Genomic DNA, 18,955 nt, shown 5'->3' with positions numbered 1-18,955 from the left:
TATACTCGACTTCCTAAGTCAACAAATCGACACCTGTTTACGACCTACCGATCGTAAACACAAGCCTTACACATTTTGTTTGGTACCGTCGCCGTGCATTCGACCGACCCATTCGACCAACTCAACTCATCAATCAACATGTTTTAATCAACATATTTTCAACTCATTTTCAAAACCAAATCTTTTTTTAAGGCACTCTTTTTAAACTTCTTTGATCGCGGGTAGTCACAACGAGAAAACCGTCTCTAAAGTCGTCTACCACGCAAATATCAAAATACTTAAGTTTGAGAGTGTAAATATCTCACTTATTTCATGTCTTTACTATTTTCATAACTTTATGAACATGAACAATGCATAACACGATTCAAATATAGGTTAGACGAGCCAAAACCGAGTTTTGGCCTGAGACAGAAGCTCCTTGCTATGCATGGATGCTCGCGCCTCTTGTGGGTGTCCAGGTCAGACTCATCCGTGTTTGTTCTCGTCGTTCCTCTTTATTCATTTCTTTTATTTTTACCTCTTTCTTTTTACGGGTTTTACCATTTTAATTCATTTTTATGAGAAATATTTTGACCATTACAAAAATCATCCTTGGTTCCTTATACCATGACGGTTTATTCCGTGACTCGATGATATTACTTGGTTAAATACATTTTAATGGGTTTTTTAACACCCTTTTCTTTTATTTAGCATTTTTCTCATTTATTTACATTTGTAAACATATTAGTCATAATTCATAATCATCCTTGGTTCCTTATACCATGTCGGTTTAATCCGAGTACGATGACAAACTTGACTAATTACAAATAATTGAACTTAACATAATTAGTTCAAATCAAACATTTTCCTTTTACACATTTTACTATGCTTTTCAAACTTGCAAATACGACAACGAATATTACTAACATAATAGTAATTATTCCGAGTCATGCAAACCATACTTGCAAATCATTTATTCACAAATACGGTTTTAAACAACCATTTTAACAACCAGGAGGCATCTCTTGGTTCGCCCCATGGCTCGCGCCCCAAGAGGCCATCTGCTTTCATATTTCAGAACCTGGGCAAAGCCCCCTACCTCGCCAATAGGCTCGCGCCTTAACAGGGCTGCCTGGCACTGTTCTACCTCATTCTTAGCACTTTTCTAGGATGATCCCGATTTTGGTTAATCCGAATAGACCAACAAGTCCAAAGCCCAGGATCAACGAGTCCAACACACAAAATCCCGGACCGACAAGTCCAAAACACCAAACAAGTCAGTCCAAAACACCAAGTCCAAGACCAACAAGTCCAAAGCCCATGACCAACATTTCTTCCCTCCAAACTCCGGGACCAACAAGTACAAAACACAAAAATACAAAAACCTAATGTCAAAGAGCTAAAACAAGAGCTTAAGACTCGTCAATTAACAACAAACCCAACACTGCTTTATCCCTAAGTCTTTCTAGAGACCGTTACAGGGAGACCTATCTAGGATCCTGGGGATTCCCCTCAAGATCATAACCAACATCACTTCACCCTTAAGTCCTTCTAGAGACTACTACAAGGAGACCTATCTAGGCTTCTGAGGATTCCCCTCAAGCCCGTAATATCACACCTTAACCTTTAAGTCCAGACATGGGATTCTGATCCCACATTGTTTACCAACCATTTCGTGCTCAGGCCACATCAAGCCGGAGACCCCATTCCGCACCACATTACAAGCCGCAATCCACCGGCCTAAACACCACAAAATACAAACTCCAGATTTTTATCTGTTAAACAACCCTTTTATTACCAAGCTTCACATTCCAAAATGCCGGAGCCATTTCCACCTTCACCCAAATTCAGAGTCTTCAAAAAACATTGCTTTCTTAGAGTTCAATTTTTAGTGTGCTCACGTAACAAGAAACATTTTCACAAGCTATGCCTCTTCGATTCATGATCAAGAGGTATTTCTCTTCAATCAACTTTCGAGTCACCAAACGGAATTTACCGTCGTGACCCTCAACTCCAAATTTTTATCTGTTAAACAAACCTTTTATTACCAAGCTCCACATTCCATAATGTCAAAGCCATTTTCACCCTAACCCAGATACGGAGTCCTCGAATGCTTTGCTATGGAGAACGGGACATACCTAATCTACCCTTAGGGTCCACTTTTTAATGTACTCACTTGATAAGGAACATTTTCACAAATTACACCTCTTCGATTCGTGATCAAGGAGGAATTACCTCAAATCAATTTCCCGAGTCACCAAACGGAGTTTACCGTCGTGACCCTCTCACTTTAAGGTGCTAACAACTCGCTTAGGCACACATTCAGACGAGTCACCAAACGGAATTTACCGTCGTGACCCTCACACTTTAAGGTCCTAACAACTCGCTTAGGCACACACATTCAGAACTACGATCTGTTTTGATTTCACATCACGTGAATACGTAGGCAGTCCTTCAAGGACACAACCATACACCTCAAAATCACTTCAAGGTCCTAACAACTCGCTTAGGCACACACATACAGAACTACGATCTGGTTTGATTTCACACACACGCGGATACGTAGGCAGTCCTATTACAAGGGCACAACCACACCCCCACACACATTCAATTTTCACACCTTCAATTTGCAACCCATTGCACACACACCTCAGAACTACGATCTGGTTTGATTTCGCAAACACAAAAATACGTAGGCAGTCCTATTACAAGGGCACAACCGCATACTCCTTTCACAACTGCACACCCATTTCAATCTCAACCGTCAACATCGATCCTCAAAATCAGCCTACCAAGCTGCAAAGATTAATCTTATACCTCTTTACCGGGGGCTTCTTCCTTAAGACATCGCCCATTCCTTGTTTTATCAAATTCCCACCTTCTCACTCTGGGGGCTTCTCTTTCGAGACGCCACCCATCCTTTATCCTCAAACATCTTTTGAGTCTCAACTACAGTCCAAAATAAAACCGCCCATAGCCTAGTGCTCGGTTCGAACGATGACAAGGTTTTGGTTCCGCTCTCCAAATCATCATACCTCGAGAAGGATCTCAAACAAGCAAACGGAGGCAAAGATGTCTGGAGAAGTTAATCAATTCATGTTCCCCGGCCGAGCGGATCTTCACCTCAAGGATTTGATACGCATTGTCACCCTTTCTTTGCTAGGAGTTGCACACACATAAGCAAAATCACGTCGAGTCACCCCCGTGTCGTGTCGATCACTTGAGTTTGTATCACGTTCACGACCGTCGCTTGTCGATCACAAGATGCGTCTATGTGAGTCAATGGCGCAACGGTCACGTGTCACGGATATACTAGTAGTAAGACTCAATTTTAAGCTTCACAACTTTCAAAAATTCTATCTCCCTTCGCGTGAGATATTACATGCTAGTTGCTTATATGCTAACTGCTCACATGCTTATGTGCTTACGTGCTTATATGCTTACGTACTAGTTGCTTATATGCTAACTGCTCACATGATTATGTGCTTACGTGCTTATATGCTTGCATTCAACGTCCTTGTCTACGCGACTGCGGATTTGTGTGGTCACTAACCCTGCAGGTAATCTTGACAAGACAAACGCACTCCAACAGAGTATTGGGATCTTCCCAACAAACGGTGACCCATCAAGTCCAAGAGCTTTAACCCCGCCGATTACATGGCTTACGCTACCTCCCAGCGAGCAGCAACTCATATCCCCGGCGAGTCCTGAGAAGTTTCTAACTCCCCAGCGAGTGCCAATTTTTAAATGGATGTCACACATGCTATTTTCCACAGTCGATCATTCGACCATAGATGGCTGGCAAGCCTTACAACGCATACGGCTGGCGAGCCTTTGTCCGCAAACAAGGTAAAACTCAAGGACGTATCCCAAAGATGCCTCGGGTACGACTCCTTTTCACAAGCTGGCGAGCCTTTGTCCGCAAACAAGGTACAACTCAAGGACGTATCCCGAAGATGCCTCGGGTACGACTCCTTATCACAGCTGGCGAGCCTTTGCACGCACACAAGATACGACTCAAGGACATATCCCGAAGATGCCTCAGGTATGACTCCTTCCTACGGCCGGCGAGCCTCAAAACGCACCGCCTTCAACACCGGCTGGCGAGTCTTTGCGCGCAAAAGATTCAAGGACGTATCCCGAAGATGCCTCAGGTATGATTCCTTCTTATGGCTGGCGAGTCTTTATACGTAGTCTAGTGGACTTTAAACGACCCGAATCGAAAGTCGACAGACTCTAAACTGTTCCCGACGGCAGGTCCTTGACTCGAATCCCCGAGCCGCCTCGACGTCGCCCTTCCCGACGGCAGATCCTTGGCTCAAACCCTTTTGAGTCGCCTTGACGTCGCAATGGTCTTCAGGTTGTAATCTTGATTGACTGGAGATCATACTTTGACTTTCGCCCTGTCCAAGCCTCAGTCAAAGTGAGGGCTCTATAGATACCCAGTATCTGCACCTTCCAAAAACCACCCGATGATGATCGGACTATAACGTGTTTTTGATATGCATGCGTGGATTGGCTATACATGAGACGGTTTAATGCACTACTCGGATATAAAAATGATTTCAAATGTTTTCTAACTTCATTTGCATTAAAATAATACTATTTAGAGTTAAAACCATCTTCGGACCCAAAATCGACTCAATAACCCGCAACTCGAGTCAACCTGAGTCAACCCAAATCTCGAATGTCAAAAATAATGCCATGAATGTTTTCATCATGTCATTTCCATTAAAATGACCCTAATTAGAGTCAAAACCGTCTTCGGACCCAAAACCGACTCAGAAACCCGCAACTCGAGTAAACCTGAGTCAACCCAAATCTCGAATATCAAAAATAATGCCATGAATGCCTTCATCATGTCATTTCCATTAAAATTACCCTAATTAGAGTCAAAACCGACACCGGGCCAAAAACCGACTCGAAATTCAAATCCCGACTCACACTGGTCAAACCCGAGTCAAGCACACAAAACACCTACCTCAAGTAACACCAAAATCATCTTATTAAATGCCCATATTGTTACACGACATCCTATTTGATTACCACAAATCAGTAATGGATGGAGAATAGGCCACGTCCAAATTGAAAGGGACAATACACCCATTTGTATCACGAGGTAGCTCGCGCCTCAATGGGGTGTCTGCTTAGCCTCCAAGCAAACACAATCGACCTACCATCCCACATTTCTCTATAAATACCCACCATCACACCATAAACTTCACGCGAGATTCCGCCCCCTCACATCTCCCTTAAACTTCTATACTCGACTTCCTAAGTCAACAAATCGACACGTGTTTACGATCTACCGATCGTAAACACAAGCCTTACACATTTTGTTTGGTACCGTCGCCGTGCATTCGACCGACCCATTCGACCAACTCAACTCATCAATCAACATGTTTTAATCAACATATTTTCAACTCATTTTCAAAACCAAATCTTTTTTTAAGGCACTCTTTTTAAACTTCTTTGATCGCGAGTAGTCACAACGAGAAAACCGTCTCTAAAGTCGTCTACCACGCAAACATAAAAATACGTAAGTTTGAGGGTGTAAATATCTCACTTATTTCATGTCTTTACTGTTTTCATAACTTTATGAACATGAACAATGCATAACACGATTCAAATATAGGTTAGACGAGTCAAAACCGAGTTTTGGCCTGAGACAGAAGCTCCTTGATATGCATGGATGCTCGCGCCTCTTGTGGGTGTCCAGGTCAGACTCATCCGTGTTTGTTCTCGTCTTTCCTCTTTATTCATTTCTTTTATTTTTACCTCTTTCCTTTTACGGTTTTTACCATTTTAATTCATTTTTATGAGAAATATTTTGACCATTACAAAAATTATCCTTGGTTCCTTATACCATGACGGTTTATTCCGTGACTCGATGATATTATTTGGTTAATTATATTTTAATGGGTATTTTAACACCCTTTTCTTTTATTTAGCATTTTTCTCATTTATTTACATTTGTAAACATATTAGTCATAATTCATAATCATCCTTGGTTCCTTATACCATGTCGGTTTAATCGGAGTACGATGACAAACTTGACTAATTACAAATAATTGAACTTAACATAATCAGTTCAAATCAAATATTTTCCTTTTACACATTTTACTATGCTTTTCAAACTTGCAAATACGACAACGAATATTACTAACATAATAGTAATTATTCCGAGTCATGCAAACCATACTTGCAAATCATTTATTCACAAATACGGTTTTAAACAACCATTTTAACAACCAGGAGGCATCTCTTGGTTCGCCCCATGGCTTGCGCCCCAAGAGGCCCTCTGCTTTCATATTTCAGAACCTGGGCAAAGCCCCTTACCTCGCCAATAGGCTCGCGCCTTAACAGGGCCGCACTATTCTGCCTCGTTCTTAGCACTTTTCTAGGACGATCCCGATTATGGTTAATCCGAATACATGACGGATCAGATTGACAAGCTTACGTTTTTACACTTTGTCATTTGACACCCTTTTTCAATAAATGGATCGTGTTAAGCATCATAACCCGAACTTGGTAAATGGATGTTTAATTTCCGTTTTCACATGCAAATCAATTTAAATCCAACTTGACATCTTATGTCTGGTACTTGGATTAACAAACCGACTTAGAAAGCTCACATGTTAGGTTAAAACTTTTGGATGTGCATTCATGCATTTACACCGTTTCATCAACTTTTGCACTTAAACAACCACGATCGATCAGTAGAAGCCGCTAACGCGGGCGGGATTGGGTGTCCGATTAAAGGGCTTCCCAATACGTACACCCTTACCCCTTACTCAGAACCTTTGGATAGTGGATGGCCTTATCCAGGGCGTACGAGAGTCATTTTAGGCATAGAATGCTAAAAGGGGGACGAGTCCTTATCTTTAGTACCTATGTCAAACACCGCTTTTTGCCTTGGTTGACCTAGGTATAAAGTGGATTCGAACGGGTTCCAAGCATCCCAAAAACGCTTGGTGGCGACTCCGAACATCTCTGCATCGTTTTGAGACCTTTACCGAGACGAAACCGACCGATCTAAAGCGATCCGGTCGAAGGCATTTTTACGTCGCCGAGCGTGGCTTTCAAAAGACCGCTGCATGTCCACGCATTGGCTTGGCGTGCGGGTGACCCGTGACCGCAGACGGTAGGTGGCCCAAATCCACGAGCCCGTGGCCCATGTCCACGCTGATTGCTGCCCGGTGGTGTTAGATATCCTAGCCCATGTGAGACTATTCTTTCTCCTGACAGCACCGCTGATCTAACCTGGTAACCAACTCGGTTGGGATCTGCCGCGGTTGATTCCTGCTGCCTGATGCCTCTTGTGAATGTTCTACTATTGGGTCCGGGTTTCCACCTTCTGTGCTTGCTGGCGTGTTTGCTTGTTGCTTCATGAGGTCTATCTTCGCCCAAAGCTCCCTGTTCCTTTTTGTTTTTTAGGCTTATGCCTTCTTCTGGTCTTTCCGCATACTATTTACTATTTTCTGCAAATTGTTCATGCCGTTAAGCAAGGTCTGTGTTGGGCTTGGTGGTGGGGTGAGATGTACGCCTCCTGACCTTTTGTCAGACTAGTGTTGTCCTACAGTAGGAATCTTGGGAGGTAGGGTGACCTTAACTGAGGGTGTGACTCTCGACGTGTATCCGGGCGCCTGAGCTTGAGCCGTTGAAGCCGGATTCTGGATGGGGTTTGGCGGTATCAACGACGGCTGGCTACCTACTGACCCGGTTGGTGATGCTGATGTTGCGATCCTGCTTCCGTCCATTTTGTGTTGAGTAATTAACGACGACGACCACTATGCCCCACGGTGGGTGCCAAACTATTTTGGTATTTTTCTACCGAATTAGGTTAAATTAGGTCAAAGTGGTCTTATACGTTATTTGTGTGATTAGCGATGTTTGTATGGACAATACGTAAGCAATTAAAGATGTGAATAAGAGATTTAATACAAGGAATTTGGTGACACGGAAAACCCAATGTGAAACCGATCATGGGAAGGGGACGGTACCCTTCCAAGGATTGCACTAGCTTTGTAATATGGAGGACGAGTACAATAATGGTGGCACTCTATCTTGCTAGTACAATGTCTAGGGTTTGTATGTGTATGAATGATTGCTCTTTCTCCCTCCCTTTGCCTTATATATAGGACCCAAACCCTAGTAGGGTTTAGGTTGCTTGCATGATAAGTTAGCCGAAGTACATCCTCGTTGGGTTTCTTCTGCTGCCGGGTTATAGCTTGCTAGCTAAGGCCCAATGCTCTTCATTCTGCCAGAAGCCAACCTGGTTGCTCCTTGCTTACGGGCTCCTCAAGGCTGTCAGTCTATCCAGCCCAATTCGTCCCTCCTACTCCTCTTAACGGATCAATTCTCCCCTTGCTCAATATGCAGATTTTGGCCCAAATAATTGCTTTCATCATCTTCGCTCCTTCCATTTCCTTCAAAAATAACAAACCGAAACTATTATTAAAAGAACAAATTTCAGATCAATAATAATCGCAAGAATACTATTTTATTTAGTTATAATTGATATTTATTTAGCAAATGATAGAAGAAGAAGAAGAAGAAGAAGAAGAAGAAGAAGAAGAAGAAGAAGCAGCAGCGATGGTAATGGAGAGAATTACGAAGGGTAATAAGCAGCAATCTAGTTAACTTTCTGTCTACGATGGAATCACCAACGAAAACAAGAGTGACCCAGTGAAATGAGAGGAGATAGAGTGGGCAACTGAATTAGATTAGCTCTTATGGTGAGAGACTGAGAGATATCCAACTGCCTAACTGAATTAGTTGTTTCCCGCTCTTTTCTTCTTATTTTTGGTGGGCAAGTATTCGAGATATTGAGACATACTTCATACGTCGTGCTTGAAGTAAAGGTGCACCGGGCTGGTTTAGGGCCGGGCCAGGCCAACCTGCTCGACCCTGCATCGAAAGGTGGCAATCGGGTTAGTCGAATCGACTTTTATCGGGCTCGAGCCATATCGGGACAGGTCTGATTGAGTTTGGATTGGATCATTGTCGGGTCTAGTTATTTTGAGGCACCTTTTAATTTTTTACCATTACTTGGTTTAGTTACTTCTTTATTATGTCAAAGGTACTAGGTATCAAACTAAACACAAAATCGGTTTCATTTTAATCAATATTAAGCTTAATAATTATTGTCGAGTCATCAAGTTAATCGGATCAATGCTGGGTCGGGTTCATATCGGGCCGGGTCGGGTTCGGGTCACTGATTATCAGGTCATGTCGAGTTACTGGTTGTCATTGGGTTGGGTCCGTTTGTAATATTCTTGGGTTATATCGGGTTGGGTCGGACTTGCCGACTCTCTTGGTTGCATCGGCTATTGGGGTCGGGCGGGTGGGCGATTTCGAGGATGGTCGACCTTGAGTTGGTCCTTAGGTAGGGATGGAAATGGTCAAGGTTGGAGTCTGGTGAGCCTTCATCCGTCGCAATAAAATTTCATCAAACTCGTGTCATCCACCATTCGTGAAATTTATCATTCATCATTTGCGGATAAAACAAGTGGATCGGGTGATAAACGGATGATTACATATAAATCTAAAAAAAAATGTATTTTAATCCACTATAAAAAATATATAAATCTAAAAAAAAAGATGTAGTTTAATCCACTATAAAAAAATTTATATTTGGATCATTTTTTAGTTTAACTTTTTCGCAAGTACTTTTATCGAATATTTATTTTGAGAGTAGAAAAGAAATAGAAAACTAAAATATTTTATACCTCAACTTTACATTATATATTTTTTTTAAAAAAAAATAAATAATATTGGATGGTGGATGGATGACAGGTGAGATTTTTTCATCCAAACCATCATTCATCCGTCATCTGTTTCATCTATCATCATCCTTCATCCATTTAAGTCGAGTACTCATCCATTTTTTTAGGATTGAGTGAATTGGTGGTACAGATGAAACTGACATCAGTTCATAGACTATACATCTGAGGTAGTACCTCTTATTGTTTATTTTTTGAGTTTTATTTTAAAGTTTTTGAGTTCTGCTTTAGTATAAAGTTTTTTAGTACATTTACTAAAACATTACGGGTTTTTTGTCAAAAACTACCTTACATTTAGGGGTCTTTGTAAAATAACTACCTTATATTTTTTTTTTTGTAAAATGCTACCTTTTATAATTTTGATTTGTATTTTTAGTACCTATTGTAATTTTCCGGCAAAAAAAGTCAAATCTCCGGGATTGACTATAACTTACACGTGAGAAGTTCTTTATATTTCTCCTTCCCCTGCAACTTTACCTCATATTTCCCCTCTTTTTTACCTTCCTCTTTCTCCCTCTTATTTCATTTTACATCATTCTCTTTAAATCTTCTCTCTATTTATCTCTCCTTCACATTTTTAGGGTTAAAACAATTTCATCAATCTTCTAATGTCAAGTGGGTCTTCCAACATGGGCAAGAAGTCTTACTCAAGGATGGAATGTTATTGTGGCTCCCTTGCTACAGTCCAAACTTCATGGACGCACCTCAATCCCGGACGACGATTTGCAGCTTGCCCTTACTATGACCATCATTCACGATCTCGCAATTGCAGATTTTTCTCATGGGTTGATGAAGATATGACTATTTGGCAAAAAAAGGTAATTAACAACTTATTGAGTGAGAATAGAACTCTAAAAAATGATATGAATGAAATGGTTAAAGATAGGAAAGCTTTTGAAGAGAATTTGTCAAGGCTTGAATCCAAGTACAATGGCAATTTTAAAGACTTGGAGATATTGAAGAAGGAGATGAAGAAGTACAAATTACTCATTGTAGCAGTTGTTGTTTTTGTTGTAGTTTGGAATTTTTTAGATTTCCCCTTTTTTAGAGTTGTTTCATGTTGGTGTACTTTTGAGTACTTGTTATTTTGATGGCTGTAAGTTGTATGGAAAACTTGTTGCAATTGAAAAGATGACATTCTATTTGCCTGAAACATTGTACCTTACATTGCATTAAAACTGTCTTACAAAAGATGGCAATTCTATTTGCCTGAAACATTCAATCTTACATTACAAAAGATGGCAATGTATTTGCTTCACAAAAGGTGACATCCTACAACTTGTCCAAAACATACAACTTATGCAAAACATACAACTTGTCCAAAAGATACATCAAAAACATCAAATCTATCTTCCATTGTTATAGAGGACCTTGGCTTAATCAAATCTGGCTTCCATGTGGAGGACCTTGGCTTAACTGCATAACCTCCTATGTAGAAAATATCAAACAAATGCATTAGTTATTCTTGTAAATGTTGTATGAATGGGATACATTAGTGCTTTTAATGAGTTGCGACTTACTTGTTGATTGCTCGTCGACCATTGTTGTTTCTGGTCGACCATTGGTGGGTTTTTGACCTTTTTTGTTGTGCCCTTTGTTGCCACAATTTCCACATGTTTTCTTTGCCCCCTTCTTCTTCACAGTTTTCCTTGTTCCTTCTGTTTCACCTGCTTCTCTTCTCCTTTTTTTAAGGCTTGGCCTTCCTGGCATTTTTCCTCAGCGGTGGCTCTGTTGTGGGTGATCTGTTTTCTCCCACTGTTTTGGACCAGGGAGAGCCTTGATAAAATGAGAGTAGGCTTTTACATACACCTCCTTTGAGTATGCTTCATGAACAAAATCTTTTGGTTCCCCCCTTCTCTTCTTAATGCAGGCATATGCATGTACACAAGGGATTCCAGTTAAATCCCATTTGAAGCAATTACATGTTCTTTTCTCCAAGTCAACAATCCATCTGTCCAAGTTGTACTCCACCTCATATTCATGAGGGCCTGATTGTTCAATCCTACAGTGTCTATATTCCTTCTCAAAGAATTCCTAGTTGCTTAATAATAGATGGCATTATGTTTTCCTCAAGTTTTGCTACTCCCTCACTCTTTGACCAGATTCTAGTCATATCATACCTCCTTATCCACTCTAGCAACTCAAGGACAGGCTTATCCCTACACTTTCTGAGTACATTATTAAAACTCTCACAACAGTTATTTAACATCATACCAGACTTACACTTAGTGCTAAAAGCATGCCTTGCCTAATGCTTAGTGGGTATTGAGTTCAAGTAAGTGAAACCAGGCAGTGACATCTCTTTCATCTCTGCCATATACTTCTCAAACTCCTCCTGCAAAGTTTAAACAATATAAGTATTAGCCACTTCCAAAAGCATTGCTTAAATCTTAGTGATAATTTTAGTGTGTATATGCATAGTTGATTACCTTTGCATAGGCTCGTGCAATCTTCCAAAAGCATTGCTTAAATGCTTCACCTGGAAATGACAGTTTGAAATTAGCCCAAATGTGTCTACAGAAAATCTAATCTCAAAGATATGGGACAACCTTGTTGAATGCTTCAAGGACCACCCTAACACATACACAAATGAATGTTAGTGGCTTGGTGTAGCAAATGATATTTTTTTTTTTCAAATTTTATGGTTGCTATATTTAAATTTTACCTTTTGTCTATCTGAGATGAAGGTTATGTTTTCACCAAGAGCTTGTAAATCCTTCATGAGCAACTCTAAAAACCAGATCCATGTAGCTGTATTTTCTACCTCAATAATAGCCCATGCAACTGGATATATGTTACAATTGCCATCTTTCCCAACACTACAAGTAGCCCGCCTGGTAGGGACCCTTCAAATGACACCCATCAACTCCCAGAATAGGTCTACAACCAGCAATAAACCCAGCTTTGCATGCCTCTAAACATACATACATTCTTTGGAAAACAGGTGGAGGCCTATCTATGTTAGTCAACTTCACAAATACTGAACTTCCCACATTGAATTTCTTGAGTGTCTCAGCATAATCCCACACTCTTTTGTATTGTTCACCGGACTCACCATAAATCATTTTCAATGCTTTATGTTTAGCATAATAAGCCTTCCAGTAGGTTATATCAACCCCAAGATCAGTCATAACCTGTCTTTGAAACTTCTCAATTTTTGTTGTACTATCTAGCCTCCAATAGTCTAAGTATTTTTCAGCCAAATAAAGAGCACTACACTTTTTGTTTCTATCAGTCCATCCACATTTATGAGAAGATCTTAAGCTCATAATTTGAAAAGTTTCCTCATCTTTCAATTTTTTTGAATGAACCTTAAAGTTGCATCTTTTGTTCTTACAAATGCAAGCTGGCAACTTAGCCCTACCACTCACCCAAACATAATCACACCTTCTTTTGCAGTAAACACTCACTCTTTTACTTCCATTATGAAGCAAATAATAGTCATAACCATTCTCAACTGAGTGATGCCTCAATGCCTTTCTAAGTACATTATTGGTGGGAAACTTTAATCCCAAAGACAGATTAATTGGTGTTTTGAAATCAGTGTCAGGATTAAAGGTAGGATAATTATTTACCTCAGACTCACCCTCACCATCAGATCCATGATTGCTAGCAAGCTCATCATCATCTGAAAGTAAATCTTCATCAGAGTTTATGTGAATTTCTTCACAGTTGCCTCCATCATCCTCATCATCAGATGCCTCTAGCTGAGCTCCCTTAGTTGACAAAGACCCCAACCCTTTACTCACTGATTCTGAAACATCCTCATCAACGGCCTCAACAAACAGATCATCATCACTATCATCATCAAAGTCTCCTTCACTTAAAATGACATCTGGATCATCTGAGTCATCCTCATCATCAGTTACTGCATTTATCTCAACCTGTTGCTCAGCTTCAAACTCTCTGTCTTGTACCTCCTCTTCTACCAAAGTCTCAATATGTACCTCTTTTACCCTAGACTCAGCATATATATTTGGAATACCAGGATTTTTTGACCTAAAACACTGCAGTTTTGGTAGTCTTTTAGGTAGTGTTTGAGCTGTTTTTTTGGAGTTTTTTAGAGATGTGGCTGAGGAAGTTGATGTAGGGTTTCTTTTGAGTGCATTTGGTTGTAATAAAGGCTGGGTGGGTGAAGGAGGGGTAGGGACCACATAAATATTCACAATACCATTCATATCCTTGGTTGTCATCAAAGATTCTATATCTTTATCACTTTCAATCCTTTTCTTGCCAGCAAAAAGGCTTAGACCTGGTCTTCTATACCACATTTCATACCCCTCCTTCAATTTTAAATCATTGTTGACTATATAAAGTAAGTTGAAGTAACAAAATTCATCCTCATCAAACTTCATAAGTAGTCCACCTCCTACATATTCAGTCTTGTACTTTTTTGTCACAAAATTACCACCATGATAAATCCTTAAATTTGCCCTCAAACTCTGATTATCCATCCTCTCCATTCAATAAATCAAGTATAATAACAAAAAGCAAAAGTCAGACAACTAAAATACATGATTTACCCAAATAAATAAGGCATAAGCATATGGATGATATAATCGTCTTGAAAAGTGCAAACAACATGTACCCAATTGAATAAAATAGTCATTACATACATCTATTATATTAATCGTCACTAATCTCAACAATTATTTTAAAATTAGGGTTAACTTTTCTGGTGTTTATATACATTTTTACCACAACTTTTTCCTATCATAACACTAAGATAGTAAAATCCAAACAATTAAACACATGATTTTAAAATTCAATTACTAATCAATTAGATTCGAATAAAAATAGGGTTTTTGGTTCAAAATTAATACATGTCAAATGCTACAACTGAACTTCAGCAGCTTAGAATATGGATGATGATGATGATCAAGACAAATGCAAGGAGTTGTGATTGATTAAACCATCTTTTTACTGATTTTGTTGAGAGGTTGAGATGAAGGAGGATAAATTTGAGGCAGTGAAAGAATGAGGAAAATGGGGATTATTGTTTGGGTTAAAAGGTAAAAGGGGAAATGGGGTTTGAAAGAAGTTCTCGCGTGTAAGTTATAGTCAATCCCGGAGATTTGACTTTTTTTGTCGGAAAATTACAATAGGTACTAAAAATACAAATCAAAATTATAAAAGGTAGCATTTTACAAAAAAAAAATATAAGGTAGTTATTTTACAAAGACCCCTAAATGTAAGGTAATTTTTGACAAAAAACCCAAACATTACACTAAAAAAATATAATATTGCTCAAAAATTATATTTATAAATGGTAATATGCTCAGAAAAAATGTGTGTATGCTCAAATACTACAAGGTCTGAGGTACTACCTCAGATGCGTAATCCTTTTTCTCAACTGACATCCCTACCCTTAGACAAGGCATGGGATGGCCAGACCAAGAGTTTGATGCAGTTATCATCCTTTTTTTTATTACTTCTTTTTGTTTTTTTTTAACGGTCAAGCCGCCAAGTGGAGACCAAGGCCAGGGACCTTTATGAGACCGTCTGAGAAATTATGGAGGCCCTGTACGAGACCTTAAATTTTGGTCCAATAAATCATATGGGTTTTTTTTCCTTGAAAACCAAATATTGCTTTTATAACATGATTAAATATGTCATGAATTTTGAAATGTGTTCGTCTGAATCTTCAACTTTAGCTCTTATTAATAGTTATTACACGGATAGTCGTAGAATTTGTGATTGGGTAGAATCAATATATAAATTGATGAGGTACTAGAGTAAATAGGTGATGGAACACATTATCACATATGGTGATAACTATATGTCAATAGCTAGATCAAACTTTTTGTATAACTATTTAGTCTAGGATTCATATTTAGGAGCCCCAAAAATCTCGGGGCTCTTTCGGTTGCACCACTTGAACACCCTTAAAAACGGCCCTGAACCTTTAACATTGAACCGGGTATAATTTAAGAAAATTAAATTGCAAATAAAGACAATGACTCATTAGAGTATGTGCACTGGTTGAATTTTACCTCCCCAAATACACTCTCTCTCTTTAATTGGGGTGCCTCATCAATGATGGGGAGGTTCCCCATCATTTGAGGGCTCTCACTGTTTGAGGAACCTTTTCAAATTGAACAACAAATGAGACACAACCATGTGGCAGGTGAAACATGTAAAATTAATAGAGGAAAATTTGTTGACCCCATTGATGCAGGAGATAGTAATGAAATGGAGATGGTAAATGAAAAAATTAGTGGAAAGTGAGGTGGACGAATGAGAAAAAGAGAGAGAAAATATAGGGATGTCAATGGATGCACAAGCTCTTAAGAGAAGAATTACGGAGTATGAAACAAGAGGTCGACCAGATCAAATAAGTTAATAACAAATGCAGTACATCTAAAACCCATCACCTATGTAATGTATGTATTCTCTATCTACAACTAACTACCAACCTCTTATCTATAACATAACCTTGATAATCATAGGCTCACAGTTTTTAAGCTCCAAAGGCATAACAAACAATCTCATAAGATCACAATCTACTCATTTTTCTCCAGAAAATTGTGTTTGATATGATTTCGTACTTGTTGTATATACATATCTATGTGATGCGGCTTATTAGTAGGCGTTTTACTCATGGTGACTGGTGAGCCTCTAGTAGCTTTTTTTCATGAGCCTTCTCGGCTTGGTTTAGCCGATCCTGAAACATCTTCCATTCTTTCAGGCATCGAATACGCACCTGCAACCAATTATTATATAATTTGATTTGATGGGATTGGTAGTAGTAAATGGAAGGAAAAGTGTTTAAAAAATAGTTTAATTCACATACCCCTCTCCATGGAGCGCTTTCACCGCCATCGCCCTGACAAAAATCAGATTTGATTGTATAAATAACTTGGCACGAGAACAAGGATGGCAAGAAACTGAAAAAGAAAAACTTGAGTGACCTGGTTTCCGAGAGAGGGAACGCGCTTATGAACAATCCACTGAGCATCAACTACTCCTATCTTCTCATAAGCAGGCTATTTTAAACAAGAAATAAGGAAATCAATTTACTCTCAGAAATAACAATTCCGCTTGATAAGATACATACGGAGTATATAACAATGCAAAGAGCAAGTTTGAGTTGAGACCGTGTAAGTTGAAGAACATGAACTACTTACCTCTACACATTTTTGGAGGGCTAAGTCTAGACCCCATCCGTGAACCAAATCATTCTGTGTGATGTCAATTAGCAATGTGAAATTCAAAATTAAGGCCATGAAATTATTATAGGTAGTGTGATGATCACAAATTGCTTGACAATAACATCTTATCAATTTAAATCTTGTACCTGAATCATATGCCAGACACAACGCCATGCCTCTCGAGAAAACACAGGAGCCATAATCTCAACAAATCTGATTCAATCCATATAAAAATTATGGCCTGCATAGAAATATTTACAAAATATAGTAGAACTAGTTCACTTACGCTGCACATGGTGGTAGATGAGGATCTTTGCACCATCCTGGTTTCTCCTCTGTCTCTCTTGAGAACAAAACAAAAATGAGAACAAGTCAATGACAAAAACTAATACTAATACTACTCTCCCTCTGTTTCAGTGATATGTTTACACTTCCTTTATTTTGTGAGGGGAAAATAAAGGAAATGTAAACATATACTGGAACGGAGGGAGTATTAATTAGTGAAACTAGTTCACTTACTTGTGTACTTCAATGCCATCTCTTCTTCTTGTCATCTGCCACGTCAATCCTGTGTTAAACTCCAAGCCGGGCTGAGAAATCTCCAAGCCATGCTTCTTCACCAGTTGAAGATATCTAGAATGATAATGGGTAATAAGCGCAATGAAGATTGCTGTATTTATTAGTATTATTTATAGCAAAAGACATCACAAGAGATAAGGCAGCGACAGTGCGACACTCACTTTTCAGCATCGAAATTCTCCACTCCCAAGTCTTCATCCCAGATAAAAATGTACTCATATGCTGCAACTATGTCGGGATGTAGAAAACGCTTGGCAAACCACCTTTGGTGCATGTGGAACTCATATTAGTACAGAAAATAATACAAATGTGAGACCGACCCAAATCCTAGCGTATTGTTCATTTAGTTATGGCCTGGGGTTAATGGTTGGTCTCACAAGTAAAATCGACTCAAAGTTTTTAGGATATTTGAACATGATACTCACCATTTTGTTTGTTTCCTAGCACTAACATGGATAGCTCGTTTTGACCACTCAAACTCTTCCCATTCACTTGTCCTCCCGTCGTAGTGGAAAAGTAGAATAGTGAATTCATCGGAAAACTGTATGCACAACAATCAAATAATAGCATGCATGCATGAACATTAAACCCTTAAAATACACAAAAAAAAAAATTATGCGTCAACTTATATAATTCTCATAAACAAACCTTTTTAATTGATGCCTCAATATTTTTCCTCTGATCATAGCCTACTGTGAAGGTTACAAGATACTTTGGTTTTTTAGGCACGTCCTGTATAAGAAAATAAAATAAAAGCATCGAATTTAAGGAAAATCTCTGAAGTTGACAGTTAATGATCAAGATTCAAGAAATCTTTAATCTTTATACATACCTGACTTGGTTCACCCCATAGTCGACGGAGAAAGAAGTCGGACTCAGAAGCTACTATACCTGGCGGCAGCCTCTCTGCTCCTCTAGGATTTGAACTGATCCAAGTCTGTAATTAGAAAAACAAATCACCGGAGCTTCAAGTTACGCTAGCTTTGATGATGAGTTAGTCAATGTCTAACCTTTGATGAGTTAGTCAATGTCTGATTTTGTCCGAGGACATCTTCAAACTGCTGGTTATTAACAGTCGGCAACAAGGTTTCAGGAATGTAGTTTGGTGGATTTATCTACAAATGAAGAAACGTAAACTCAAATTAGAAAGCTTAATGTAGTAGACAATACTAATAATAACAAAAGAGCGACTGAAAATACATATATACCTTGGATACATAGAAGATTGAAATAGAAACCCCAACCAAAAAACCAAAAATGACTCCAACTAGAGTAGTGGTAGAAAACCGCAAAGTCTCACTCGGTTTTCTTCCCATTGTGCTGCTGCACCCAACAAAGCTCACAGGTAAGGAACAATATTCTTTAATTTTTTTGGTTTTACGGCCAAGATTTCCCATCTTAATACCCAATGCTACGAATGAGAATCAAATTAAAGCGGCCCTTAAACACGGCTCATTAACC

The 18,955-nt window shown here is 39.2% G+C and overlaps 1 protein-coding gene across 1 annotated transcript; it reads right to left on the bottom strand.

Moving 5' to 3' along the window:
* Positions 1 to 16,106: 16,106 nt before the first annotated feature.
* Positions 16,107 to 18,955, bottom strand: LOC141640393 (uncharacterized). Its single transcript, XM_074449193.1, has 13 exons — positions 18,703 to 18,955; positions 18,505 to 18,609; positions 18,327 to 18,431; positions 18,143 to 18,226; positions 17,920 to 18,035; positions 17,656 to 17,757; positions 17,435 to 17,548; positions 17,202 to 17,258; positions 17,062 to 17,128; positions 16,892 to 16,945; positions 16,676 to 16,750; positions 16,558 to 16,590; positions 16,107 to 16,467 (listed from the first exon to the last, which is right to left on the bottom strand). The coding sequence occupies exons 1-13, from the start codon at positions 18,889 to 18,891 to the stop codon at positions 16,363 to 16,365; spliced, it is 1,206 nt and encodes a 401-aa protein (XP_074305294.1). The 5' UTR covers positions 18,892 to 18,955; the 3' UTR covers positions 16,107 to 16,362.

This window comes from Silene latifolia, unplaced genomic scaffold (assembly GCF_048544455.1).
Source record: "Silene latifolia isolate original U9 population unplaced genomic scaffold, ASM4854445v1 scaffold_79, whole genome shotgun sequence".
Lineage (NCBI taxonomy): Eukaryota > Viridiplantae > Streptophyta > Magnoliopsida > Caryophyllales > Caryophyllaceae > Silene > Silene latifolia.
This window is presented reverse-complemented; position numbering and strand designations above follow the sequence as displayed.

Coding starts and splice junctions, on each gene's coding strand:
- LOC141640393 (XM_074449193.1), bottom strand. CDS start 18,891: ATGGGAAATCTTGGCCGTAAAACCAAAAAAATTAAAGAATATTGTTCC. Junction 18,610..18,702: donor CAATCTTCTATGTATCCAAG/GTATATATGTAT, acceptor CTTCATTTGTAG/ATAAATCCACCAAACTACAT. Junction 17,129..17,201: donor CATCTACCACCATGTGCAGC/GTAAGTGAACTA, acceptor GGATTGAATCAG/ATTTGTTGAGATTATGGCTC.